Source organism: Lithobates pipiens, unplaced genomic scaffold (assembly GCF_037356315.1).
Source record: "Lithobates pipiens isolate NorthernLeopardFrog02 unplaced genomic scaffold, aLitPip1_a1.2 Scaffold_1, whole genome shotgun sequence".
NCBI lineage: Eukaryota > Metazoa > Chordata > Amphibia > Anura > Ranidae > Lithobates > Lithobates pipiens.
Window position 1 is genome coordinate 219,918,142 of NW_027507685.1, and position 27,547 is coordinate 219,945,688.

The 27,547-nt window shown below is 43.9% G+C and overlaps 1 protein-coding gene across 2 annotated transcripts in view; it reads left to right on the forward strand.

Annotated features, from left to right (window-relative positions):
* Nucleotides 1–24,831, forward strand: part of LOC143983366 (uncharacterized) — a 67,761-nt gene extending 42,930 nt beyond the window's left edge. The window contains exons 13-21 of one of the 2 annotated variants that reach the window (XM_077482964.1): nt 101–174; nt 6,997–7,092; nt 7,213–7,311; nt 11,536–11,585; nt 15,021–15,142; nt 18,843–18,892; nt 18,975–19,076; nt 23,902–23,995; nt 24,607–24,831. In XM_077482964.1, coding sequence (XP_077339090.1) covers nt 101–174; nt 6,997–7,092; nt 7,213–7,311; nt 11,536–11,585; nt 15,021–15,142; nt 18,843–18,892; nt 18,975–19,076; nt 23,902–23,993 — 685 coding nt within the window. In that variant the 3' untranslated portion in view covers nt 23,994–23,995; nt 24,607–24,831. Of the gene's footprint in view, nt 1–100; nt 175–6,996; nt 7,093–7,212; nt 7,312–11,535; nt 11,586–15,020; nt 15,143–18,826; nt 18,893–18,974; nt 19,077–23,901; nt 23,996–24,606 lie in introns of those variants that run through there. The other variant, XM_077482973.1, reaches the window with a different exon arrangement.
* Nucleotides 24,832–27,547: the final 2,716 nt, after the last annotated feature.

Genomic DNA, 27,547 nt, shown 5'->3' on the forward strand with positions numbered 1-27,547 from the left:
GGCAACCAATCAAACTCCAGTTGTCAATCATTTAGATGGGAACAGTAAAAAATTTGCAGGATTGACGATTAATTAAATGTATTTTGCATTTTCCTTTCAGCCCCGGAATCCTCTACTTACTGGAGAAGAGTGACATTGACGTGGATGAGAGTTTAGGACATATTTTATACAAAGGTAACACCTGAATATAAATATTCTGGAAGCAGAGTGTTTGCTGTGCAGTGGCCTCATTGGATTGTGACATTTTGATCATTTTAGTGGAGTTTATTTCTCTAATTTATTCATTCTAAATATTTTTTTAAGGAGGATTCCTGATTGTCTTTGGTTGTTGTCAAACTAGAGCATGCCTACAGCCAGTCCATGCAGTGTAGCAGCTGATGGGTTGGTTGATAAGTGTTTTCAGTAGTGATTCCTTGACCAGACCATAAAGTGAACTTTCCTTCACTTTTTAATGTTCTTTCACTAATGCCACCCACCACTTTAGCAAAATGCAAATAAACATTTTTGCAGGGGATACCTATTTTTGACGGAACACATCCAACACTTCCAAATTCCTCACCTACGTGAGAATGATATGTCCCCTCCAAGCCCAAAGCTTCTTGGAATAGCAACATCAGGAGGCTTCGATGCCATGTTTGACACACTAGAGCGTCATGAGGAAGCCAACTCCTTGGACCTGGAAACCTCCTGATGATGTCACATAGAAAATGGTGGCTCATGACCTGACTGTGGTTTTGGCAGGCTACAGCTGGACAGTGCTGGATTTGCTGAGCATGTGAGTATCTTATGTAGCCCTCTGTTCCTAAAAATGGGGCTATAATATAAATTTAGATTTTGGCTGAGCTGTAAATAACTCAGATTGATTGTACATAGTTTATTTGGTTCTGTTCTAAACTTGACTGTGTTGTGCATTTCTCACTATTGCCAGTAGGTGTCATTGGTACCACAGGACTGTGTAAGAATAATAACTAGGTTGAGCTGTAATGAATATTTTTTTTTCTGGAAACAGCCCATTAGGAGGTTCCTGGCCACTGTGCATTCTGGGAATGGGTATTTGTTGAACAGATGCCAGGTGCTCTAGTCAGTTCCCTTCTGGCCTGAGGCTACGTTGCTGCAAGCTCTGCAAGTAGGCCCAGAAGCCTGACTGTGGCCTACTAATCCTGAGGTGGTCCTAGGCTTTCTTGCCTGTTTGGAAGAAGCCGAGCCAAGCTGAGGGGATCCAGGGGAGGACCCTTGCTGGAGAGAGCCAGGATGAAGGCTGGTCTCTCAGAAGGGCCTGGTAACTCGTTTGGAGGACGCACCTATGTCTAACTACCCTCACAGTATCGCCGGATGGCTTAAAGGTTCTGGTACTGTCAAGCTGCTCTACAATCCAATCAAGGTAACATGCTCCTGGCTGCTAAGTCTTTGACAGAGACTTATCCAGACATCTACTGGCTGCTAGGTCTGTGTAAGAGACCTACCCAGGTATTCAAGATCTGCTAGAAGAAAAACTGTGTTGTCCTTTGATTCAAGGAGTCTGTAAGTGATCTGCTAAAAAGGGTATCTGAAACTACCTCTCAACCTCTTTTCTACAACCTTTCTAAAGTTTGATTAAAGCATTGAAAATTAAAAATACCTAAAGTGACTGGAACCTATAGTCTGTTCAAACTTCCCATTAAAGAGGAAGTAAACCCTGATGAGTTTACTTCCTCTTTCATTCCCTGCAAAGGCAAAGCATAATGGACTACTATGCATCGCATAGTAGCCCATTATGTGTCACTTACCTGACACAGGAGCCAGCGAAGTCACCGCTGTCCCCTGTAGTCCGGCGCATCCATCTTCTCGGTGGGTCTCGCAGCTCCGCCGCTGTCATTCATTGGGCGGCACAGTGGTGTAGTGGTTAGCACTCTCACCTAGCAGTAAAAAGGGTTGCGGGTTCGTATCCCAACCATGACACTACCTGCCTGGAGTTTGCATGTTCTCCCTGTGCCTGCGTGGGTTTCCTCCAGGTACTCCGGTTTCCTCCCACACTCCAAAGACATGCAGCTAGGTTAATTGGCTTCTGTCCAAAATTGGCCCTAGTATATGAATGGGAACTTTGGATTGTGGGCTCCTTGAGGGTAGGGACCAATGTGAGTTTGCAATGTACAGGGATAGGGGTAGACACTCACTCAGGTTGAACTGGATGGACTGGTGTCTTTATTCAACCTTACTGACTATGAAACTATTGGGTGAAGCCGCAATGACGTCACTCCCGCACATGCGCACGGGAGCCGACACGCGCGGCATCTTTGTCATTGACGAAGCCGCGCTCAGTGCGCCTGCACGCCGCTGTCTACGGTGCATGCGCCGTAGACAGCGGTGCCTGTCTTCGAGCAAATATCTCCTAAACCGTATAGGTTTAGGAGATATTTCTTGGACCTACAGGTAAGCCTTAATCTAGGCTTACCTGTAGGTCAAAGTGGTTTGTAAGGGTTTTCAACCACTTTAAGCTACCTTTCAGCTCCCAGTAGACCCAGGGGGGCGCTACACTTATTGCAGCTCAATCAAGCAGACCAGGCAGGAAGGTGGTATAGGAAGTTCCCTAATGAAAAAGAACTACAGGCAAAGCTCTTTTTCTAGCTTTGGATAGAGTGGGGATGGGTTTGAACCTTTGTTTTTGTTTTTTGTCACCGAAAGACAAAGTATGGGGGAATTCAACGTTTTTACAGCCATCATTGTGTAGCCCTCTTTTATAAATGACCCTCCCCAAGCAGGATAGTGGGCTAAACCTGTAGGTATTTAAGAGAACCAGAACCTTTGCTAAGAGGAAGAGTAGAATTAAAAATAAAGTTGCTACTGCTTCCAGTTCCCTTCCTGGGAAATTAATCAGTATTTTAAACAAAGTTATTGGAAGCAGAAGAACAATTGCAACAAGCATATAAAATTAACCATTAGCTTTCTGATGCACACCAGTATGGAAATAATACAAGTTTTATATACGCTCACCGCCCACTTTATTGGGTACACCTTGCTAGTATCGGGTTGGACCCCCTTTTGCCTTCAGAACTGCCCTTATTCTTCATGGCATAGATTCAACAAGGTGTTGGAAACATTGAGATTGGATTGAGATCTGGTGAGTGTGGAGGCCATTGGAGTACAGTGACCTCATTGTCATGTTCAAGAAACCAGTGGTGAGATGATTGGAGCTTTGTGACATGGTGCATTATCCTGCTGGAAGGAGCCATCAGAAGATGGGGACACTGTAGTCATAAAGGGATGGACATGGTCAGCAGCAATACTCAGGTAAGCCATAGTGTTTAAATGATCCTCAGTTGGTACTAAGGGGCCCAAAGTGTGCCAAGAAAATATCCCGCACAAGGCAGGATGGATCCATGCTTTCATGTTGTTTACACCAAATTCTGACCCTACCATCTGAATGTCGCAGCTGAAATCGAAACTCATCAGACCAGGCAAGGTTTTTCCACTCTTTTATTGTCCAATGTTGGCGAGCCTGTGCAAATTGTAGCCTCCGTTTCCTGTTCTTAGCTGACAGGAGTGGCACCCGTTGTGGTCTTCTGGTGCTGTAGCCCATCTGCTTCAAGGTTCAATGTGTTGTGCATTCAGAGATTGTATTCTGCATACTATGGTTGTAACAAATGGTTATTTGCGTTACTGTTGCCTTTCTATCATCTCCAACCAGTCTGCTCATTCTCCTTTGACATCAACAAGGCATTTTCCTCCATACAACTGCCACTCACTGGATATTTTCTCTTCTTCTGACTATTCTCTTTAAAGGGGAGGGCCACCCTGAAAAACAAAAAAATGTTAAAAATTACAAAAAATCTAAAAAAAAAAAAATGAAAAAAATTTTTTTTTTTACTTACCAGAAATGCCTGTTGCTAGGCACTTTCTCCTAATCTTCCTCTTCCTCCTCCGCGGAGATCTTCTGTCTTCTCTCTTCGTCGCGGCGTCTTCTGGGTAATGAGTCGCGCTGTGTTCTGGGAACTGTGTGTTCCAGAACACAGCGCGTCCCATTCAGAAAGCGATGCGGGACTCGCGCATGCGCAGTAGCTGCGGGACTCGCGCATGCGCAGTAGGAAACGGGCAGTGAAGCCATAAGGCTCCGCTGCCTGTTTCCCTTACAAGGGATGGCGGCGCCGGGATCCGAGAGCCGAGGGACGGGTCGGCCTCGGGCGGCCGACATCGCGGGCGCCCTGGACAGGTGAGTGTGTTTATTAAGTCAGCAGCTGCAGTGTTTGCAGCTGCTGACTTTTTTTTTTTTTTTTTTATAACCGGCCCTCCGCTTTAAACCCGAGAGATGGTTGTGTGTGAAAATCCCAGTAGATCAGCAGTTTTTGAAATACTCAGACCAGCCCGCCTGGCACCAACAACCATGCCACGTTCAAAGTCACTTAAATCCCCTTTCTTCTCCATTCTGATGCTCAGTTTGAAATTCAGCAAGCTGTCTTCACCACATCTAGATGCCTAAATGCAATGAGCTGCTGCAGTGTGATTGGCTGATTAGCAATTTGTGTTACCAAATGATTGAACAGGTGTACCTAATAAAGTGGCCGGTGAGTGCATATAGAATGCATGAAGGTAAAAAAGCTTCACCCTTTAAAACCACTTTGTAAAATCATTTTTGATTATGACTTTCTATGCAGTGGTGTAGATTGTATGTTGTGATCTCTGTAAACAAAACTAAAAATAAATTTGTGGTTGAAATAACATTTTAAAGCTAAACTCAAGGTAGAATAAAAAAGCAAATCATGAACACATGATTAGGATTTTTTTTTTTTCATTCAAGCAATATAAACACCTGAATGTGACCTGCAGTCCCTGTACAACAGAGCTCATGCTGGGAGAGGGAGAAGCAATACAAGAAGCCAATGAATTTTGCTACAGTGGTCACATGCTATCAAGAGACACGGCTAATAGGAGAGAGCAGAGAGATGAGCACGTTAGTCTGCTGCTTCTCCTTTACTGTCCAATCACAGGCTGGAGGAGGGAGAGACCTATAAGGCCTCGTTCACACCATGGTGCAGAGACGTCAGTTTTTTGCAAAGGTATCTGCAATGTGTATGCAGTTCCACACAGGAAAAAAAACGGACACAACATTAATATTGGTGTGAGTTGGGCACATAACTGACGTGCATGAAAACTGATGTCAAGGTGCAAAAAACTCACTGAAACGCGTATGAAAACTGATGGGAAACTGATGTAATCTCATGTCTCTGCAAGTGAAATCTGTGCAATTTTTCCATCAGTTTTGATAATGTAGTATGGTGTGAATGATCCCTGAATGTGGAGGAGAAAAATCAGGTCTCCTGCTCTGCCAGATAGGGATGGGCTGTGTGGCAAGGCTCTGAAAATCTCAGGACTGGATGGATAAATACGAATGCCTTCGCAGGTATAACAGCTTCCATGTAGTGTAATTACACTATAATACTAAAAGTATTGGGACGCCTGCCTTTACACTTTAATGCCATCCCAGTCTTAGTCAATGGTGGCTGGTGCTCATAATTTTTTGGGGAGTGCGAACAAACTGAAAAATACTTAAAAAAAAAAAACCCCATCAATTGCAGCCTCATTGTGTCCATCAAATGCAACCACTGTGCCCATCAAATGCAACCACTGCGCCCATCAAATGCAACCACTGCGCCCATCAAATGCAGCCACTGTGCCCATCAAATGCAACCACTCTGCCCATCAAATGCAGCTACTTGTGCCCATCAAATGCAGCCACTTGTACTCATCATATGCAGCCATTTGTGCTCATCATATGCAGCCACTGTGACCCCGTCCGCCTGCTGTCTGCCTGGCACTTACCCCATCTTGGTGGCGGGTCAGGTAGCAGGGGATGGCGGTGAGCTGTGGAATGGCTCCTGTGTCCTCCATGCTTCCCCCTTCTCTCTTCTTCCGTTCTAATAGGCGTTCAATATAGGCATCTGTGCCTTCAGCCAATCAGGAGACGGGTATTAGACCCGCGCTTCCTGATTGGCAGAGAGGCGGTTCAGTGTTAGAAAAGCAAATATTAATTTGCTTTTCTAACACATCTGGGTGTCTCTGCGCTCTGAGTCCACTTTTTTTTTTTTTTTTTTTAAGCCTATTACAGCATATCGCTCTAATCGGGTGCTTTAAAAAAAGAAAAAAAAAACACTGTAATTCAGGCACCCGGCATCCGAAAAGGGGCCGGACGCCTGAATAGGGCTATTAAATGCATGAATCTATCCATTAGTCATATAGGGGGGTGACGTGATTGTGGTGGCAATGCCCGTGCTCCCTCAATGGATGGGCCACCCCTGGTCTTAGTCCGTAGGGTTCAATATTGAGTTGGCCCACCCTTTGCAGCTATAACAGCTTCAACTCTTCTGGGAAGGCTGTCCATAAGGTTTAGGAGTGTGTCCATTAGAATGTTTGACCATTCTTCCAGAAGCGCATTGTTGAGGTCAGGCACTGATGTTGGATGAGAAGGTCTGGCTTGCAGTCTCCACTCTAATTCATTACCAAGGAGTTATATCGGGTTGAGGTCAGGACTCTGTGCACGCCAGTCAAGTTCCTCCAATCCAAACTCACTCATCCATGTCTTTATGGACCTTGGGATGAATTAGAGCGGTGTCTGCGAGTCAGGCTTTCTCGTCCAACATCAGTGCCTGACCTCACAAATGTGCTTCTGGAAGGATAATGAAAAATTCTCATACACACTGCTAAACCTTGTGGAGGTCCTTCCCCGAAGAGTTGAAGCTGTTATAGCTGCAAAGGGTGGGCCAACTCAATATTGGACCCTACGGACTAAGACTGGGATGCCATTAAAGTTCATAAAGTTGCGTGTAAAGGCAGGTGTCCCAATACTTTTGGTAATCTGTTTGCCTTTCAGCTTTAATTAAAGACTACAATTTCACACATGACTACAATGTCTATATAACGTTGAGCAATCTGAAGGCTGAAACAATGGAAGTCAAGCAACCGTATATATGATGTTAATGTGAGCCCCATGGCACTGACCTACACGTGTTCTCTGCCTCTTTGCAGATACTGCCGAAGGCACCAGATCCCCCATCTACAGAGTGAGCCCCAACTGTATCATGTTCTTACCGGAACTTCTCCCGGGCAAGCTGTACCTGAATTGTACGTATCTGTCCTATCTGCGACTAGGGGCACAATGGGGTCCTTGCCCTACCTCTACTTAAAATTTGCATTTTTCACTTGCTGTTTTCAATGAATGTCCTATCTAACTTCTTATTACAGGTCACCCAAACAATAACTCTTTATCAGACGACATCACAAAATTCATACAGTACGCAAACTGTCGCAAATATAACACTATAGTAATAAGGGGGCATTCGTGTAAGTAGACCAAAGTTCAATGACAAGATACTGTGTGTGTTGGTCTTGTTTGATTTGTAAAGTATAAAAAAGTTGAGTTAGTTCTCTACCAACACAAATCCAAAGTCAATAACAATATGCCAGAATTGATACAGAGTCTGTGGTTTAAATTATAACTTTTCTTTTGTTGAAAAAAAGTAATTCTCAGTTACATAAATTGCAAGGATTTTAGTAAAAACTCAATGTACGGGAGTATATTTAACAACAAAAAAAAAAATGTAGTAAGAATTCCTCAAGCATTCACACAGCGGTCACAAATAATGGCAGTGTTGTAATAGGATAATTTTCTTTGATAGTCAGCGCCATCTAGTGACCATAATGTGGCATTTTCCTGAAACACCTTAATCAGGAAAATACTGCAAAATGGCCACTAGATGGACCTGATGATGCCAGAAAATAAATGTATTAGACATACTGGGGTAGATTTACTAAAACTGGAGCACTCGGAATCTGGTTCAGCTGTGCATGGTAGCCAATCAGCTTTTAACTTCAGCTTCTTCAATTAAGCTTTGGTAATAAAACCTGGAAGCTGATTGGTTTCTATGCGGAGCTGCACCAGATTTTGCACTCTCCAGTTTTAGCAAATAACCCCCCAATATTTGTGATGCTTGTGAAAAATACTTGAGTCAACCACACAGCACATTTCTGAAAAGCTGACCCAAAAGTCTTACCTCTTGCCCTGTCAAAACACTTCAGAACAATGATAAAAGAAATATGAATTACAAACTTTTCTGTTAAAAAAAATGTGTAGTATGAATGCCTCAAGCATTCACATAGAGGTCACAAATAATGGCAGCGCTGTGTCTAATAAGTTATTTTCTTTGATAGTCAGCTTCATTTGGTGACCATAATGTGCCATATTCCTGAAATACCTCAATCAGGAAAATACTACAAAATGGCCACTAGATGGGCCTGATGATGCCAGGAAATAAATGCATTAGATACATTATTTGTGATGATGATGGCAAGAAATAAATGCATTAGACACATTATTTGTGATACTTGAGGCTAGACATGTGCACTGACAAAAAATTTGTTTGTTTTAGTTTCATTCGTTTTTTTGCTTTTTTTTTGGGAAATTCGGAAATCTGAAAATTCGGATTTCAGAATTTTCGAATTTCCGAATTTTAGAATTTCAAACTTCCGAATTTCTGAATTTGCGAATTTAGAATTTTCAGATTTCCAAATTTAGAATTTTCAAATTTCTGAATTTATCATTTCCAAATTTATAATTTCCAAATTTTCGGAATTCAAAAATTCGGAAATTCGAAAATCCAAAAATTTCGAAAATCTTAAAAAAAGAAAGAAAATCAGTAAAATTTGAAATAATAACTAACTAATAATAACTAACTATTACATTATAGGCATTAGAATTTCCTTTCAAATTTGGCTGTTTGTGAATGTAACAAATACAAATGTATCTGAAGTTAGGAATTATCTGAAATAACGAATGCCACATCTAAACAAATGGAATGGAACAAATTATTAATAATAATAAAAAGGTTTTATTATTATTATTACTTATTATTATTAGATTGTTACATTCTATACGTTTAGATAAGGCATCGTTATTTCAGATAATTCGTAGCTTTGGATAAATTCGTACTTGCGTTCACTAACAGCCAAATTTGAAAGGAAATTCCAATACTTGAATAAACTTTATATTTATTATTACTTATTTCAGGTTTTTTAGGTTTTTGAATTTTCAGATTTTCATTCTTATTTTTGGATTTTGGTTTTTCAATTTAAAATGTTTGAATTTCCTAATTAAAATTTTTGAATTTCCAAATTCGGATTTTCTAATTTCCTAAATGTTCCAATTTCCGAAATTTAGCAATTTCAGAAATTTAGAATTTCAGAAATTTAGAATTTCAGAAATTTAGAATTTCCGAATTTCCAACTTTGGAAAATTTAGAATTTCCAAAATATTCAATTTCTGAATTTCCAAATTTTCAATTTCCGAATTTCCAAAAGTCAGAATTTTTGAAAATTCTGAATTTAGAATTTTCAGATTTCAGAATTTTCAAATTTCTAAATTTAGAATTTTGGAAATTCGCAATTTCAGAGATTTCAAATTTTCCAATTTACAAAATTTTGAATTTCTGAATTTTCGAATTTCTGAATTTAGAATTTTCAAATATTCGGATTTAGAATTTTCAAATTTCCGAATTTAGAATTTTCAAATTTCCGAATTTAGAATTTTAGAAATTTTAAATTTCAGAAAAATTTCGGAATTAACGAATTTGTTAAAATTCATTAAATTAATTTGGAACTAAACGAATCGCACATGTCTACTTGAGGCAGCCACACAGAACATTTCTTAAAAATGTATCCCAAAAGCCACGTACACACGTAGCCGTCTGTCCGACGTACTTAGTCTGGCGGACTTCCCGCCAGACTGTCCGTCGGACTTTCCGAACGGGCTACTTGCCCACACACGGCACTTTTTGATCGGACTAATACGGCGTACTAAGTCCGCCGTACTATCTGCCCTACTTTTGAAATGAACGGAAAGGGGAACCCCAACGCCGAAAAAAACGGCGTGGGGGTCCCCCCCAAGTCCACAACAGACCCTTGTCCGAGCACGCTACCCGGCCGGCCAGGAAAGGGGGGCGAGCGAGCGCCTCCCCCCCTGAGCCGTACCAGGCCGTGTGCCTTCAACATGGGGGGTGCCTTGGGGAAGGGGGGGCCACGCGGCTCCCCCACCCCAAAGTACCTTGTCCCCATGTTGATGAGGACAAGGGCCTCTTCCCGACAACCCTGGCCGTTGGTTGTCGGGGTCTGCGGGCGGGGGGCTTATCGGAATCCGGGAGCCCCCTTTAATAAGGGGGCCCCCGGATACCGGCCCCCCACCCTATATGAATGAGTATGGGGTACAGTGTCACATGGGTTGATGTCACATGGCGACAGTCCCAGCATCCTCCGGGACTGTGACATATATATAAGTCGTTGCGTGCCCGTTCCCTGTCATTGTGAGCGGAGGACTCGGCGAGGCAACATCTGAAGAAGAAGAAGAGAAGAACAGAAGAACGGAAGGCAGCGGCGGCGACAGAAGACCGGGCCACCGCCTGTAAAAGAGCTAGAAGAAGGCGCGGTGGCCCGGCAGAAGAACCGAAGAGGGGGACAAGACCCCCGAAGTCGGAAGAAGAGGCCGGCGGCGAGGAAGAAAGCCGGGCTCCTCTGCTAGCAAAAGAGCTACAAGAAGATAGCGGAGGAGTCCGGCGAGAAGACCCCTGAAGACGGAAGACCCCCGGAGGTGTGCAATAAAGTATTTTATCTCGTGTGTTGTGTTTTTTTTGTACTTTTATTTTACAGGTGAATGGGTAGGGGTACATTGTACCCCATACTCATTCACATAGGGTGGGGGGCCGGTATCCGGGGGCCCCCTTATTAAAGGGGGCTCCCGGATTCCGATAAGCCCCCCGCCCGCAGACCCCGACAACCATCGGCCAGGGTTGTCGGGAAGAGGCCCCTGTCCTCATCAACATGGGGACAAGGTGCTTTGGGGTGGGGGGGCCGCGCGGCCCCCCCTTCCCCAAGGCACCCCCCATGTTGAGGGCACATGGCCTGGTACGGCTTAGGGGGGAGGCGCTCGCTTGCCCCCCCTTTCCTGGCCGGCCGGGTAGCGTGCTCGGACAAGGGTCTGTTGTGGACTTGGGGGGGACCCCCACACCGATTTTTTTCGGCGTTGGGGGTCCCCTTTAAGTCCATACCAGGTGGCGGGACCGGCGGAGTCTCCTTCGCGGGCCCCGCCTATCTGGAGACCCGCTCAAAATGAGCGGACTTTTCTCCGGGTGGGAAAAGTACGCTCATTTCAAAAGTACGGCGGACTGGCATACACACGGCCGGATTGTCCGCCGAAATGCGAGTCTGGCGGGAAGATTGGAGTGCAACACAGCATTCTAAGTCCGCCGTACTTTCGGGTCAAAAAAGTATGCCGGAGGCTACACACGGGCGGACTTGAGTTTGCCGGACTTTTCCACCCGCTTGTTTGATCGTGTGTACGCGGCAAAAGTCTTACCTCTTGCCCTGTCAAAACAGAACAATGATAAAACAATAATAAATTGGGCATGTTCCTGCAAATAAAAAAAACTTGGGCAATCTGAAAGTTTATTCTTGATATGGTAAAAAAAAAGATGTGTGTACATAAGAAAAACAGTATTTTTATTTTTTATTTTTTTAAAGCTTCTTGCTCAGATTTGCCTGATGAAGTTACAGTTCTAGATGTGGATAAGGTAGGTATTATCATTAGTATGTGAAATAAATATGTTGTACATTAACCAGTCACAAAAAAGTGAATAAAAACCAATCAATGTCATCATTAACGACCCACTTCAGGAAATCTGAGGCTCTTCCCTCTTTGGCGCTCCTGGCTCCTCCCTCCTGTTGAGTGCCCCCATAGAAAGCAGCTTGCTATAGGGACACCCAAGCCGAGTTACAGCTCTTCAGACACGGAGCTGCGACCCGGCCCTGCCCCCTCTCTCTCCTGATTGGCTGACTGATTTTGATTTGACAGCAGCGGGAGCCAATCATGCCACACTGCTGTCTTAGTCAATGAGGAGGGGAGTCCCGGGCAGCTGGAACACTCCTGCAACATCACTCAGGTAAGTATTAGGGGGGCTGCTGCACACAGAAGCCTTTTTTATCTTAATGCATAGAATGTATTAATATAAAAAACCTTCTGCCTTTACAATCCCTTTACGGTCTAGAGTGCATGGAAAAGAAGATTTACGCACAGGGGCGGCCCGTCCATTTAGGGGCACATGGGCACGCCACCCCCCCATATGGTTAATGGATAGCTTCATGCATAGCCGTGGCCACCTCTTATTCATGCATCCGGCCCCTTTTAGGATGGCAGGCGCCTGAATTACAGTTTCTAACACTGAACCGCCTCTCTGCCATTTGGGAAGTGCAGGTCTGATACCCGTTTCCCGATTGGCTGAAAGGTCAGGCGATCTTATTGGATTTCCAAATATTAAGTCGCGCTGTAGGTTAAACAAATGATAAATATGGTACTAAAACCTTATTTCAGTCAAACAGTGAAGTGAAAAACTAGTCAAATAGTGTATAATTGAAAGTCCATTCAGATTGATAGTTGTTCTCCACTCTGCAAGTATCACACAAAACACCCAGGAATGGTGATAAAAGAAAAAGGTCTGTCTTCCTCCTCCACACTGCCACTTACCGGCTCCTGTGGATCTCTAATTATAGGAGATCATACACGCCTGTGGCTTGATACCCAGTCCGGGCCTTTGGTTGTACACAGCTGAGATCCCAGTGTCTTCATAGGGGTTTATGGCTCATACAGGAAGGTTATAGCAGATGTTTCCCAGAAAAGAGTAATAAAGAGCTCCCATAGCGTAAACCCATAAATAATTTACTTTACAAAAAATAATAGGAGATATTGCACTTACATTTATATAAAAGAATCATATGCAAAGTAAAAACCAAGCCGGCCGGCTCTCTGTAACAGCCGTGGTCTGGGACTTCTGTGTATCGCCATGACGTCAGCACGTCACTCCTCCCTGTGCATTTCGTCACACCTGACGTCATCTTGGGGCATCCTGTTGGATGCCTATGAGGAGGGGAAGAAGCAGTCGTGATCTCAGAAGAGAAGAGAACACCGGAGACGCTGCCAGATGCCTGCCACAGCCTGATCCCTTGCCCGATGTGCGTGCCGATCCCTGCTGCAGATGGGGTAAGTGCCGGTGGACCGGCAGACAGCGGGGGGGTTTTGAGGTGATTGTTTGCTGCCCCCTCCAAAGAAAAAACTACTAGCCGCCACTGTTTACGTACCTGATCCTCCGCTCCTTCAAAGCTGCTAGACTTCTTATGCCCCAATCCAAGTGGATTCGTCTGTTCAGCAAGGGATCTGCCCACTGATCCCTGTAGAGCAGGCAGATGACAGGTCTGCGTTTGCTCCGCTATGTAGAGCAGATATGGACACACCGCTGTCCTCTATGGGGCTGTTGGATGAAACGGACCACCTGTCTATTTCTATCCGACTGTCATTCAATCCAATGGACGGATGGGGGGGGGGATCCCCAACCATCTGTTTTTAGCAGACTGGATCGGATGCCAGCAGAGGGCTATGGATCATCCGCCTGAAAAACTGAAAGGTGGACCCGATCGGTCCGTCAGTATGAAAGGGACCTAAGTGTCTTCTCCCCCACGGTCCAGTGCTCTAAGGTCCTGGCGTCATCAAAACAAAAGCAGGGTCTATAGCCTTGCATTGGAGGTGATGACGCAGAATGACAGTCCACCGCCAAAGCATGGGGAAGCACCATCTGCCAGGGGAGTGGAGGATCAGGTAGGTAAAAGTGTTTTTACTCTCCACTAAACAAGGAATTTTTAGATTTCCCAGAGCTGGGATTAAAATCATATATAAACCTAAAGCCAAAAATGTAATTTATTGCAGCTCACCAGCCCTTAGATGTGGTGGCTGCATTAGTTCTTCCTGTTTCTTGGTAAGAACATTTTCGGCAAACACAGAAAATACCTGCTGATCCTGTCAGAAATGCCATGCCCTGAAAAGGAAAGCACAAAGAACCCATAGCTCCCAACTGTCCCTGATTTCGAGGGACTGTCCCTGATTTAGAGCAATGTCCCTCTGTCCCTCATTCCTCCTCATTTGTCCCTCATTTTGGTCTGATCCTCATAGTTGTATATAAAATGCACTTTTTCTCTTTCAAAAAGTGTTTCCCAGTGCTAAACCTTTCATCATGGATCGTACCAACCTGCCGCTGTAAAATGACGGCGGCTAGTGGGCAAACAGTTAAAGTGAATAACTCAACACCAAGTCCACTATATGGACCACTTATGTATTTATACATGTTTATCATATCCCCCTTAATCTCCTCTTCTCAAGAGGGACTAGATACAGTTCCTCTAGTTTTTCCTCATAGCTGAGCTCCTCCATGTCTCTTATCAGTTTGATTGCCCTTCTCTGCACTTTCCTATTTCCCGATATCCTTTTTGACAATTGGTGCCAAAAACTGAACTGCATATTCCAGATGAGGTCTTACTAATGATTTGTACATGGGCACAATTATATCTCTCACTCTGGAGTCCATACCTCTCTTAATACAGGAAATTACTTTGCTCGCTTTGGAAACCGCAGCTTGGCATTGCATGCTATTATTGAGCTTATGTTCTACCAAAACCCCCAGATCCTTCTCCACTACTGATTCCCCCATTTGTACTCCCCCTAGTATGTATGGTGCATGCATATTCTTAGCCCCCAAGTGCAGGCTGCAGTAGTATGTTAAGTAGAGAGTTCAGAAATATGCTACATACAGAGTGAAGTGTTCAGGAGTGTGCTAGGTACAGAGTGCAGAGTTCAGGCGTGCATTGTGTACAGAGTGAGTGTAGGGTTCAGGAGTGTGCTACATAAAGAGTGCAGGGTTCAGGCGTGCATTGTGTACAGAGTGAGTGTAGGGTTCAGTAGTGTGCTACATAAAGAGTGCAGGGTTCAGGCTTGCAGTGTGTAGAGAGTGAGTGCAGGGTTCAGGAGTGCACTATGCACAGAGTGTAGGCTTCAGGTGTGTGCTACATACAAAGTGAAGGGTACACAGTGCAGAGTACATCGCATTTTTATCTTGGCTTGAAACCACTCCAAATATATTTTAAAAGGCTTGGGACTCAATGTCTATGTCTTCTCTATGCCGCAGATCGCAAGGAGCTGGAAGCTAGCTGCTGTTGCCTCTAATGTGCCCAAAGAGAATGTGAACTTTCCATCTGAAATACAGTTTCTCATCAATGATGGGGAGTTGGTCATCACAGATGGTAGCTGGTAAGAGACATCCTTTATGAATTTACTATAATTGTTGTGGGTTGTCTGTAGATATTACATATATCAAGCAATTTCATGAGAACATTTGTTGGGAGAAGCTGATTGCCACAGTAAGTGATGGGAAATCCTGACAAAGATATTTGTGGCCAAATAGGGAAGGGTAGAATCATGCAATAGGGTCACCTTAAATCAAGCCCCATCATAGATGTTATAATTGCTTTATAGTTACCTTTCATCCCTCCAACTCTCAGGAGTAGTAGTTCCAGGCTATGGTTGGTGATTGGTCCAGTGCAGTCAAAATGGAGTGGTCACCTAGATGGGGATCCTCAGATCCAGATCAGCTTGAAACTTACACAAGGTTTTTATTTCTAGCTTCCAGTGGAAAATAGGATGTCAGGGCAGTAAATGAAAGGTAAATATACAATGCTACAGCAGGACTGATATTAAAGTAAACCTATTGCTTTGCCTTACCTAGGAAAAGCACAGGTTCACTTTAGCCTGGTTTCTAACATTTAAAAGGAACCCTTGATACCTAACCTCTCCCTAAACACTTAGAGGCTCATTTTAAAAGAGTGCTGCACTGCAGTGCGAGAGGAGAGCCTGGTCATGTGATTTTTCAAAGTCACATGACCTGCTTTCCTCGAGTCACAGCACTCTCTCTGCTTCGTTGAACAGATAGGACTTTGTCGGGATGAGTATGGGGTGCGCCAGCTACATACCACGGCCTGATTTTTTTTTAAAAGCGAGATGGGCCATTGTGAGTGTAGCTCAGTGGTGCAAAATGGATAGCAAAATCTTTTGTTTTCAGTTTTAGCTAGAGTAAATTATTTTGCTATATATACACTTTAGGTGGCTTATATATATATATATATATATATATATATATATATATATATATATACATTTTTCACCACTGAGCTACACACACCATGGCCCATCACACTTCCCAATTAGGGAAGCTTTAAACCCACTGCTAGGTCTTTTTTTTTGCTGTCTGTGTACCATTGGGGAATTTTCCTTCACTTCCTGTTCCAGAGATGCAACAGGAAGTTAAGAGAAATCTCTCAAAGTGAGGGAAAAATCTCATCAAAGACAGTTATCTCTTGTTCTGGGGACATCTCCAAAATGGCAGATTCACCATTACTTTCTTGCCCCCCCCAATGAAGGCAGAGACAGCATTAAAAATTAACAGAAGATATAACTCTTCCTCACACTTTTCAAAACAAAAAAAAAGGTTTTACCTAGAGCAGCCTTTCTCAGCGGTTTACCCTAAAGCAAGGCCGCTCATCCTGTGGCCCTCCAGCTGTTTTCGGAACTGCAAGTCCCATCATGCCTCAGCCCTTGGGAGTCAGGCTTATAACTGTCAGCCTTGCAATGCTTCATGGGACTTGTAGTTTTGCAACAGCTGGAGGGCCACAGGTTGAGCCCCCATGTCCGAGGAATCTCTGAAATAATTTTCAGGTCTTAGGGAAACCACTGCTGAAATCATTAGTGGTCAGTAGAAATAATTCTCCCCTTAGAGTGGTGGTCTCCGTGCCCTTACACCTGGCTAAAAAGATCCTTGATGTTTTGCTGCTGACTCTGCCTAGTGGTTTTGACCCTGGAGTTTTGCAGTTTTATCAAAAGATAGTTCAATCAGCCACATCTCAAGGAACCACTACCAGCTTCTGGAGGAACCCTAGGGTTCCACAGAACTCTGGTTGGGAATGGCTGGCATAGAGATAAACTTTAGGTTGAACACTGAAATCAAGGATCATTAAAGCGGGAGTCCGCCAGGACTCCGTGTTTTTTTTTTTTTTTTAAAAGCCAGCAGCTACAAATACTGCAGCTGCTGACTTTTAAAATAGTGACACTTACCTGTCCAGCGCGCCCGCGATGTCGGCACCCGAAGCCGATCTCTCGATCGTCTCTCGGGTGCTGCCGCCGCCATCTTGGGTATGGAAATCAGGAAGTGGAGCCTTTCGGCTTCATTTCCCGGTTCCCTACTGCGCATGCGCGAGTCGTGCTGCGCAATAAGGATGGACCCGCTGCCTCTGGGATGTGTGTGTTTTCCAGCAGGCAGCGGGGGACTTTTGGAAAGGGGCGTAATCTACGCCCCTTTCCGCAGAGAGCTATCCCGGAAGTGGGTGCAGATACCTGTACTGTATAGGTACCTGCACCCCCCTCCCCGCTGAAAGGTGCCAATTGTGGCGCCGGAGGGGGGGAGGGTTCCGATGAGCGGAAGGTCTACTTTAGGGTGGACCTCCGCTTTAAGATCCCAGAACCAGAAGAAATGCTTTGATTTACAAAATCCACCTCCAGCACTGCCAGCACAGTGATCTCTATTTGAAAATCCCTGAGGAGTAACAAGATCAATCTAAATACATAATGATAGTTTAACATACCTGGTGGTGGAGCCCAAAGTGTAGAAGAAGGCCTCTTTTACAGCTCTGGCTGAGGAGCCCTAGTAGAGTAACAGGGAACACTGGAGCACATAGTGGCAGAAGTGTCTAAGCCCTTGTACACACGGTCGGAGATTCCGACAACCAAATCCGTCGGATTTTGTCCGTTGGATCTTGTCCGAACCTATTGCATACACACGGTCGGACAAAGTTGTCAAAAAATCCGACCTTTCAGAACGTGATGACGTAATTTTGTTACGATGGGACTACGTTCAGGCTAGTAGCCAATAGCTTTGATGTAGGAATTTGATCTGAGCATGCGTGGCACTTTGTCCGATCGGAATTCTCTACACATGATCGGAGTATGTCCTATCGGACCAGTTTGTCCGAAAATATTTCCAGCAAGTTGTAAAATTTGGTCCGACGGATATTCCGATGGAAACAGTCCGAAGCATACCACACACAGTCGGATTATCCGACAACACGGTCCGATAGGACACATTCCGACGGATTCTCCGACCGTGTGTACAAGGGCTCACAGGACTCTCTGCTGGAGAATGCTACTGTACATCGGGATACGCAGGAGCAACAGGCTGGTAGCATGCTGGCAGAAGAGCAAGGGCTGATGACAGGCGCAACTACAGCTGGATCAGGTGCAAGGTCAGACAGTCCAGGTCGGCAACTAGCAGGCAGATCAGACACAGATGGCAAGTACTAGAGTAGTCAGAAGTCAGGCCGGGGTTGGTAACAACAAGACAGATGAGCACAAAAATAAGGCTGAAGCATAGTCCAGTGGCAAGCCAGGGGTCAGTGCAGGCAGAGTTCAGGCAAAGTCAGAAACAGATTGGGTCGGCGATGGGTGGCCAATACAGAAACAGATACACAGATGCTTCAGGAACGTAATAGACCAAACATCACTGACACAAGACACTAGCACAGTTTAAATGCACACTCGTGCAAACCTGTGTGCGCGGTCGCGCACCGGCTAAACACCCATAAACAGGGCTTATAGAAACCATGAGCCTGCGCACATGCTTATGTCGTCCCTGACAGGTGGAACAGTTCTGGAATTTGGCCTTTTATTTTTGCCGGTGCACACTCATAACTTGATTTATCTTACCCAACTAAGCTCAATAGGGCATGTATCGAAGTGCAACAATTTATAATAACTAATGAGGAATCATATGACTAAATTTAAAATACAGAATTTTTGCAGTGGATTGCTGCATGTTAGTGGTCTCTGTGCTTCCCTATTAATGCCTGATTTGTGTCTGTAATCGAGCAAAATATAAAATGATTTCAGTTTTGTGTGACTGCAGGAAGAGTAAGGTGGTGAAGATACAAGAGAGACGGCTACAATATGCAAAAGGTACAATGAGATTACAGCTTAGACAGATGATGTGTTAATATTAAATTTTCAGCTTTTCATTCAAGATGTTTTATCTGTCCAGGAGAGGAGACAATGATGGAGATGAGAATTTATGATCCTGTAGAAGATTCCCTGCTGGCCTGGGTTGGAAATGCACAACACAAAATTTTCCTTGTCCTATTTTGTAAGTAAATGGTAATAAACAAGTAGAGCAATAATATACACGTCTCATCTTACCACCTCCTGCATCTAGTGTATGCTGAGAGCACTGGAGGGCTTCTCCAACACTCTTAGCCCTTGTACACACGGACAACCAAATCCGTTGTATTTTGACTGACGGATTTTGTCCGTCGGATCTTGTCCGAAACTGTTGCATACACACGGTCGGACAAAGTTGTCGGAAAATCCGATCTTTCAGAACGTGATGACGTAATTTTGTTACGATGGGGCTACTTTCAGGCTAGTAGCCAATAGCTTTGATGCAGGAATTTGATCTGAGCATGCGTGGCACTTTGTCCGATCGGAATTCTCTACACATGATCGGAGTATGTCCGATCGGACCAGTTTGTCGGAAAATATGTCCAGCAAGTTGGAAAATTTGGTCCGACGGATATTCCGACGGAAACAGTCCGATGCATACCACACACAGTCGGAATATCCGACAAAACGGTCCGATAGGACACATTCCGACGGAATCTCCGACCGTGTGTACAAGGGCCTAGGTCCGATTCACACTGAGGCATCGCGACTGCCTCAGGCGACCTGGACCTCGACCACTGCGGCGACTTGTAAAATGACTTCTGTATAGAAGTCAATGCAAGTCGCCTCAAGTTGCCCCAAAAGTTGTACAGGAACCTTTTTCTAAGTCAAAGCTACTTCAGTCGCTCCAATTAGAAAGGTTCCATTGCACAGAGTGGGACGCGACTAAGTCGCCTGACGAGTCGCCCCTGTGTGAACCGGCTCTTGGCGTACATCAGATAGCAAGTGGTAATAACAGGCAAAAACATCAGTCACTGCCTTTTGTGTTGGATAATGAAAAAGATAGGAAACATTTTTGTTTCATCTCACAAAAAGAGTTGAGAGCTGCTAAAAAATAAAGTGGCAATAAAGCTAGGCATTCTATTCTTCTTGTCTACCATTTATTATTTATATTAAACTAAGTACACACAACCACATTTGTGACTACTACAGAGAGAGACCAATAGCGGGTAAAATAAGTATTAAACAGGTCACCATTTTTCTAGGTAAATATATTTCTAAAGGTGCTATTGACTTGGTACAAAATGTTTTGTTGGTGATGACGGCTTCAAGAGAAACTGTATGGAGAAACTAGTCTCATGCATTGCTCAGGTGTGATTTTGGCCCATTCTTCCACACAAACAGTCTTCAAAACTTGAACGTTTTGCAGGCCTCTTCTATGAACTCTGATCTTTAGTTCTTTCCATAGATTTTCTGCTGGATTCAAGTCAGGTGATTGGCTGGGCCATTCTAGCAGCTTTATTTTATTGAGAGTTTCCTTGGCTTTGTGTTTGGGGTCGTTGTGTTGCTGAAATGTCCACCCTCGTTTCATCTTCATCATCCTGGTAGATGGCAGGAGATTTTTATCAAGAATGTCTTGGTACATTTTTCCAATCATTCTTCCTTCAATGATATGATGTTTGCCATTACTTAATGCCGGCACCATAATGTTCCCACCTCCAAGCTTCACTGTTGGTATGGGGGTGTTTTTGGGGTGATGTGCAGTGTCATATGACCTCCAAACATGGTGTGTGTTATGGCATCCAAAGAGTTCAATTTTGGTCTCACTTGACTAGACTATATTCTTCCAGTATTTTGCAGTCTTGTCGAAATGTTAAGCAGCAAACTTTAAACAAGCTTCAACGCGTTTTTTTTAGCCAATGGAGTCTTGTGTGGTAAGCGTGCATACAGGCCATGGTGGTTGAGTGTATTACTTATTATTTTCTTTGAAACAATCATACCTGCTGATTCCAAGTCTTTCTGAAGCTCTCCACAAGTGGTCCTTGGCTCTTGGACATTTCTTCTGAAAATCCTTTTTACTCCTCTGTCACAAATCTTGCGAGGAGCACCTGGTCGTTGCCAGTTTATGATGAAATTATGTTCTTTCCACTATAGAATTATGACCTCAACAGTTCTCACCGGAACATTCAGAAGTTTATGTAAACAATGTCATCAGTATGTTTCGGAACAATAAGGTTCGGTAGGTCTTGAGAGAGCTCTTTGCTTTTACCCATCATGAAATTTTTTTTATGTGACACCTTGGTAACGAGACACCTTTTTTATAGGCCATCCGTTGAGACTGAACCAGCTGATATTAATTTGTACTGACAAGGGGTAGAATTGCTTTCTAATGACTGACAGATTTCAGCTGGTGTCTTGGCTTTCCATGCCTTTTTGCACCTCCCTTTCTTTGTGTTCAATACTTTCTCCATGTGTCATTTCATTTTTATTACACATAACTTAATTTCTGAACTTATTTGTTTTGGTTTCTTTGCATGTATGGATTGCATGGGTTTATACATGTATACAGTTATTAGGTATTATTTGAGTCACTATCTATCAAATTCTATAAAATAAGTATTGAACACATCACCATTTTTCTAGGTAATAATTTTTATAAAGGTGCTATTGACATGAAATTTTCACCACTTTTTGGTAACCAAAAAGTGGTGAAAAATTCATGTCAATAACACCTTTATAAAAATTATTACCTAGAAAAATGGTGATGTGTTCAATACTTATTTTATAGAATTGGATAGATAGTGCCCCAAATAATACATAACTGTATAAATATCTAAATTCTCAAATTGTTTAATATACCAATGACTCACTATATATAACATACAATAGATAATGTAAATCCAATAAAGAACTCAATTGTACCTCCTGGAGATAATGTAGCATACAGATTTATCAGTATAATAGATCCATCCTTTATCAACCACATGTTGTCAATCTGACATCAATGTTCAACACATATTGTTGTTAGATCCTTGGATTCAGGCTGTATTCACAAAAATTGTCCCTGCCCCTAAAATGGTGACAAAAATTGTCAATAAGTGGTGCTTTAAAAGCCCCTACAGATCATCAGTTAAGAGTTATCCATGTTTAGTGATTACTCCCATAGAAGCCGCTGGAAATTTGCCCAGTTTCTTCCCCAGTGGCTTGCCCCACAGCCAGGCACACAATCTCAGCCACACTTCTCCTTAATAACCGATCTAGAGTGTTCTTTTATTTTTTAAGAACTTCGATATGGTTGAGAAGATTGCGTGAGATACTTCAAAAACAGAAACTATGTGCAGCTTGAAGACAGTGAACTCCTTTCTGTAAAGTTGAAGAAGAAGTCCTTGCATATGGCAAACTGTGGACTTGGCTTGTGATAGAAGTAGTTAATAGCAGCCTTCTTCCTTTAGGGCACTAAGAACAGAGTCCCTTCACAGAAAACTGGATAGGTTCAGATCCTTTGTAGTAGCAGCAGTTAAAGCACACAAGCTTCTTTCTTTAGAGCAAAAAGAGCATAGTCACTTGAGGACATCAGCCAATGTCCCCTTTGACAAATACACAGCTGACTCTCTAACACAAGAGGGGTAGCAGCAGACGAAAAGTCTCTAAGATCTCTCAGCAGTACTCACTAAATGTCCAGGAAATGCCGGTTGCCTCCTTCCAACCTCCAAGCGACACCTTTCTCCAATCATACCAGCCTAAATTTTCAGCAGACAGACCCTCAGTTAGCTCTCCTTAGATTCAGCATCCAGGCCCTCAGGTCGCCCACCTAAGGCCTCATGAACAGCAAGCATATGGCAGCACTGCCTTGGAGGGCAGCAAGCCCTCCAGGCTGGACTAATCCTCTCCAAGAAAAAGCCCCAAACTCAGTATGCTCAGAGAATATATACAGACTCCCAGCAGCCTTCAGGGCTTTGCTTCCTGGGATTGGCCATGGCTATATTAACATTCATACTTCCATCTGCATAACCACACACCTATGTTCCAGAACCTTCTCACAGCTCTCTGGAGAGCAGATGGAGCTATCAGACTGGCAGCAGCTCACAACACTGAACTAGCCAATTTTCAGCTTTTAGTGCTGTCTCACTTTAAATGACAATTGTGTATTCATGCAACACTGTACCCAAGTTAAATGTTTAAAAATGTTTAAGGACATATACAGCTTTCCTTTCATGGTATATAATTACCACTGGGTTTTTTTATTTTTTGCTAAACAAACAAAAAATGACAGACATTTTAGAAAAAATTTTTTTCTTAGTTTCTGTTATAATATCTTTAAATAAGTAATATTTCTCCTTTACTGCTGTGTACTGATGGGCACTGATAGGCTGCACTACTGAGGCTGCACTGATAGGTGTCGCTGATGGACACTGATAGGAGGCACTGATGGGCACTGCTAGGCAGCACTGAAGGGCACCGATGAGGCGACACTGATAGGGGGCGCCGATGGGAACTGATATGTGGCACTGATGGGCACTGATAGGATGCACTGATGATCAGTGCCTTGATTATCTGTGTAAATGTCCCCTGCCACACTTGCCAGTTGCCGTCTCTTCTTCCCATAACGCTGTGACAGCGTGTGAGGAAAGAAATGCCAATAACCGACAAGTTTGTTTACATGTGATCAGCTGATTGGACACAGCTGAGCACATAAAGGGTCCCTGTGATTGGCCCTTTACCACAATCTGGGATCAGCTGTGTCTGAAGGACGCAAATGCCAGATCACTTTCGCTTGAAAGTGAGATGTGTGTGTAAAGCCCCCCTGCTGCTGTCGACCTATGACATACATCGCTGGCAGTAAAAGGGTTAAAACCTTACTCTACTAACTCAGAATGTATAGTCAATATGGTAGTTAACTATGTTATTCCCATAAGATTTTAGTCAGCACCTCTTATCACCTTATGTACATTCGTCTATTTGTTGTGCAATTGGTAATATTGATTTTGAAGTGTTCTCTTACAGAGTTTAACCATTCACATCTCTTATAGCTAAATCTGGCCTTGTGAAACCCGAAGACATTGAAAAGTTCAAGCACTTTGCAGCCTGTCTGTCAATTCCTGTGGCCTTCATAAAGGAGTAGAGGTAAAGCAAAGTCCACAATTGGTAATTGAAAAGTGAGGGGTGCAGCCTGTCAACCAGCCTGGCACCCTCCGGCTGTATAGTAGGCTTAAAGTTGGGGGGACAGAATGTAAAAGAGGCCTAAGAGGTGCAGCCAAAGTGCATGATGATGACTAAAAGATGGCAGCTGGTTAACCCTTATGGTCTAGATCAGTGATTCTCAACCAGGGTTCCGTGGAACCCTAGGGTTCCTCCAGAGGTTGCTAGGGGTTCCTATAGCATTGGGCAATTTCTGCCTCTCAGATAAGTTCCCACTCACAACTTTGATCTTTTTAGCTATCTGTAAGGAGGTAATTCTTCCCAATGACTACAAGTGTAAGGACCATTCTTCCCACTGACCATCACACTAATGTATCATGAGTTGTAGATTTCTAATTTTTAGCAGGGGTTCCCCCAAGACTGGGGAACTATTTCAAGGGTTCCTCTGTGTTGAAAAGGTTGAGAAAGGCTGGTCTAGATGCTCAGACATGCAGTAATTTAGCAGTGTTAGTATGGATTTGTTAAGTTGGCAATCACTTATAAAATGTACTTATTTGCCCACCTTAATAATTAATTAAAAAAAATTTTTTTTGTAGGTTTCTTCTTAAGTACAAACAAATGCTTGCATAAACACCTCCCAAACGATGCTGGGTGAGACAATACATTACTATGGAAGTCAACGAAAGTCAAGAAAAAATAAATATTTCATAGTGTTCAAGAGTAGACATATATTCATATTTCAAATTTCCCAAATTATACTGCGCTCCTCTACAGCCTGTTGGAGATGTGTCCATCATTTGAAATAAAGAAGGTGGTCTACATTTGTGTCATCCAATGTTTTCTTTATATAAACTCTTGAAACGAAAATAAAGGGTTGGGGGCTCACTGACAAACGTTGGTGTGCAGGGATATCTGAGTAGAGCAAAGGCCTAAATAGTGGGGAGAGAGGAACCCTACAGAGAAGGGAAGAAATGAGAGACTGAAGGGAGAATAGGTGTGGGGGGGAAAGGGGGCATTTAAGGGAGGGAACGAGGGGGGTGCCGCAGTATGAACACACGGGAGGGTTTTAGAGATCTAGAGAAGAGGGTCTTCTGGGTAATAGACTATCATGTCTGAGTAATTGACAAGCATCTTCAGGTAAGATGAGCAGGTAGGGTGGCTGAACTCTACAGGTGGTCCTAGTTGGGGACAACAGGACTCAGTATATTCCTGTAAGTAGACAAATAAATTAAGGCTTTCCATGGGTACCATATGTTCCAAAATGTTTCCTCTTTATTATAGATAGGAGGCTGTAAGATCTTCCATTTAATGAATCTCATTCAATTAAGCAAACTACAAGGACATTGGAGGAGTTTCAGTCTTCTTCCAGATAAAGGGTATGCAGGCTCATGCTGCATACTTGCTGTGGACTGTTGATATGAAGCAGATATCCAATTGGGTTCCATCCTATGTCTACTGAGATAAATTGGAGGATTAATTTGTGGACTGCAGACTAGACTGATTGAATCAGAGAGCACCTCCTGAAAGATATGCAGTAGCGTACTTGAGTGCTATTTATGTCGTCAACCAGTAATGGGAACCTGTAGGTAGACTTTGTTTAGTAGCACCAAGACCTGATACTAGCATGACAGTGATGTAAAGCCTTGTTCCTAAAATCTCATTGCTATGGAAGATTTATGTATGAACATGATTGCTCTGTCAAATTGCAAAAGGGAGCGCAAGGTTTACAATAAATTTTCCCATTTGCGTATGAAGTATGAGGGGGCAATTACCTCGGGTAGAGAGATTAGAGTTTGTATAAGTAGGTGACAAGCAGGGAACATTGAAATCTACTCGGAATAGGTTCTCAAATAACGTAGTGGGTCTTGAAAGCCTATCTTGATCAAGTATGGCCCTCAAAAATGTCTTAATTTATATGCACACTAAGCATCTAAGGGTGGAGAGGTGAGCTTTTTTTAATTTCTTGCTGGGTCATCCATCTGTTTGGGGCTAAGAAATGAGCATCTGCCAGTGTCCATGAGGCACCTATGTATTATGATTCAGATATTACAGTCCTTTATTCTGCTACACCAGGGATATGCAATTAGCGGACCTCCAGCTGTTGCAGAACTACAAGTCCCATGAGGCATAGCAAGACTTTGACAGCCACAAGCATGACACCCAGAAGCAGAGGCATGATGGGACTTGTAGTTTTGCAACAGCTGGAGGTCCGCTAATTGCATATCCCTGTGCTACACCATTGCACTCTTGTCACGTACCTTACAGCGGAGTCAGACTGCTGAGGGTGGCCTCTCGCACGGTTCCGGTCACCACGCCCCTGGAGATGGGAACAGGGAACGTGAGGACACGAAAGGGTGCAGGTGCCTGCAGATGGAAGTAGAAGGCCTTGAAGATGCTGGGTCCTCACGGTAGAAGAGATGTAGATTGGTCACGTAGGTAGGCACCAGAAGACCAGCAGGTGTGCAGGGAACACTACGTGTCTGAAACAGGCAGGATCGGCAACTGGCAGGCAATGCGGCACAATGACAGGAGACAGGTGCGAAATCAGGAACAAGCAAGGGGTCTGGTAACATGCAGGCAAAACGAGGTACCGAATCAGGAGACAAGCCGAAGTCAAAAGTCCAAGCCAAGGTCAGAGGTGGTCCAGGAATCCAAGAGTGGGTATCAGGAACGGGTCAAAGGAGCAAGGATCACAGGAGCAAGGTCACAGGAGCAAGGTTTCAGGAACAAGGTCACAGGAGCAACGATCAGGTCTTACAGGAACAGCTGAAGACGATCCAGCATTGGTGTCAGGCCAGGACCCTGTTTATATAGAGGGAAGTGAGCCAGGATTGGTGGAAGTGGCCGTCCGTGCGTGAAGACGTACATCCGTTCAGTTTGCGCGGGTGTTTTCGCGTGTTCGGATTGGCGTACAGCCACGTGTTCGGATTAGCATACGTCCGTTCGTCCTGGAATTCGTACGCCTCTGACGGAGACACCTCGCATGGCGCCTGGAACGAACGGGAACTACTGCTATACGGGAGCGGGCATAAGTACGGTGAGTTCCCTGACAGTGCCCCCCCCTTAAGGGCAGCCTCCGGGTGCCCCTTTGAACCAACCTTTGAGAGCGATGAAAAGCCCGTATAAGCCTCTGGGCATGAAGATTCGCTTCGGGTTCCCAGGAATTTTCTTCGGGGCCGAAGCCTTTCCACTTAATCAAATATTGGTTTTGTCCTTGGCGCTTCCTGTAACCTAGAATGGCTTCGATCTCAAACTCCTCCTCACCATCTATCAAAATAGCTTCTGGAGAGCATAATTCCCGATCTGGAAAGGAATTGGGTACATCAGGCTTAAGTAGAGAAGTGTGAAATACAGGATGAATTTTAAATGAGCCGGGAAGTTCAAGTTCATAGGCTACTGAATTAATTTTCTTCTTAATTGGAAAAGGCCCCAAATATCTGGGTCCCAATTTTTTAGAGGGACACGCCAGTTTCAGATTTGCGGTTGACAGCCATACACGATCACCGATCTTTAAATCCAGTTCTCCCCTTCTCTTCC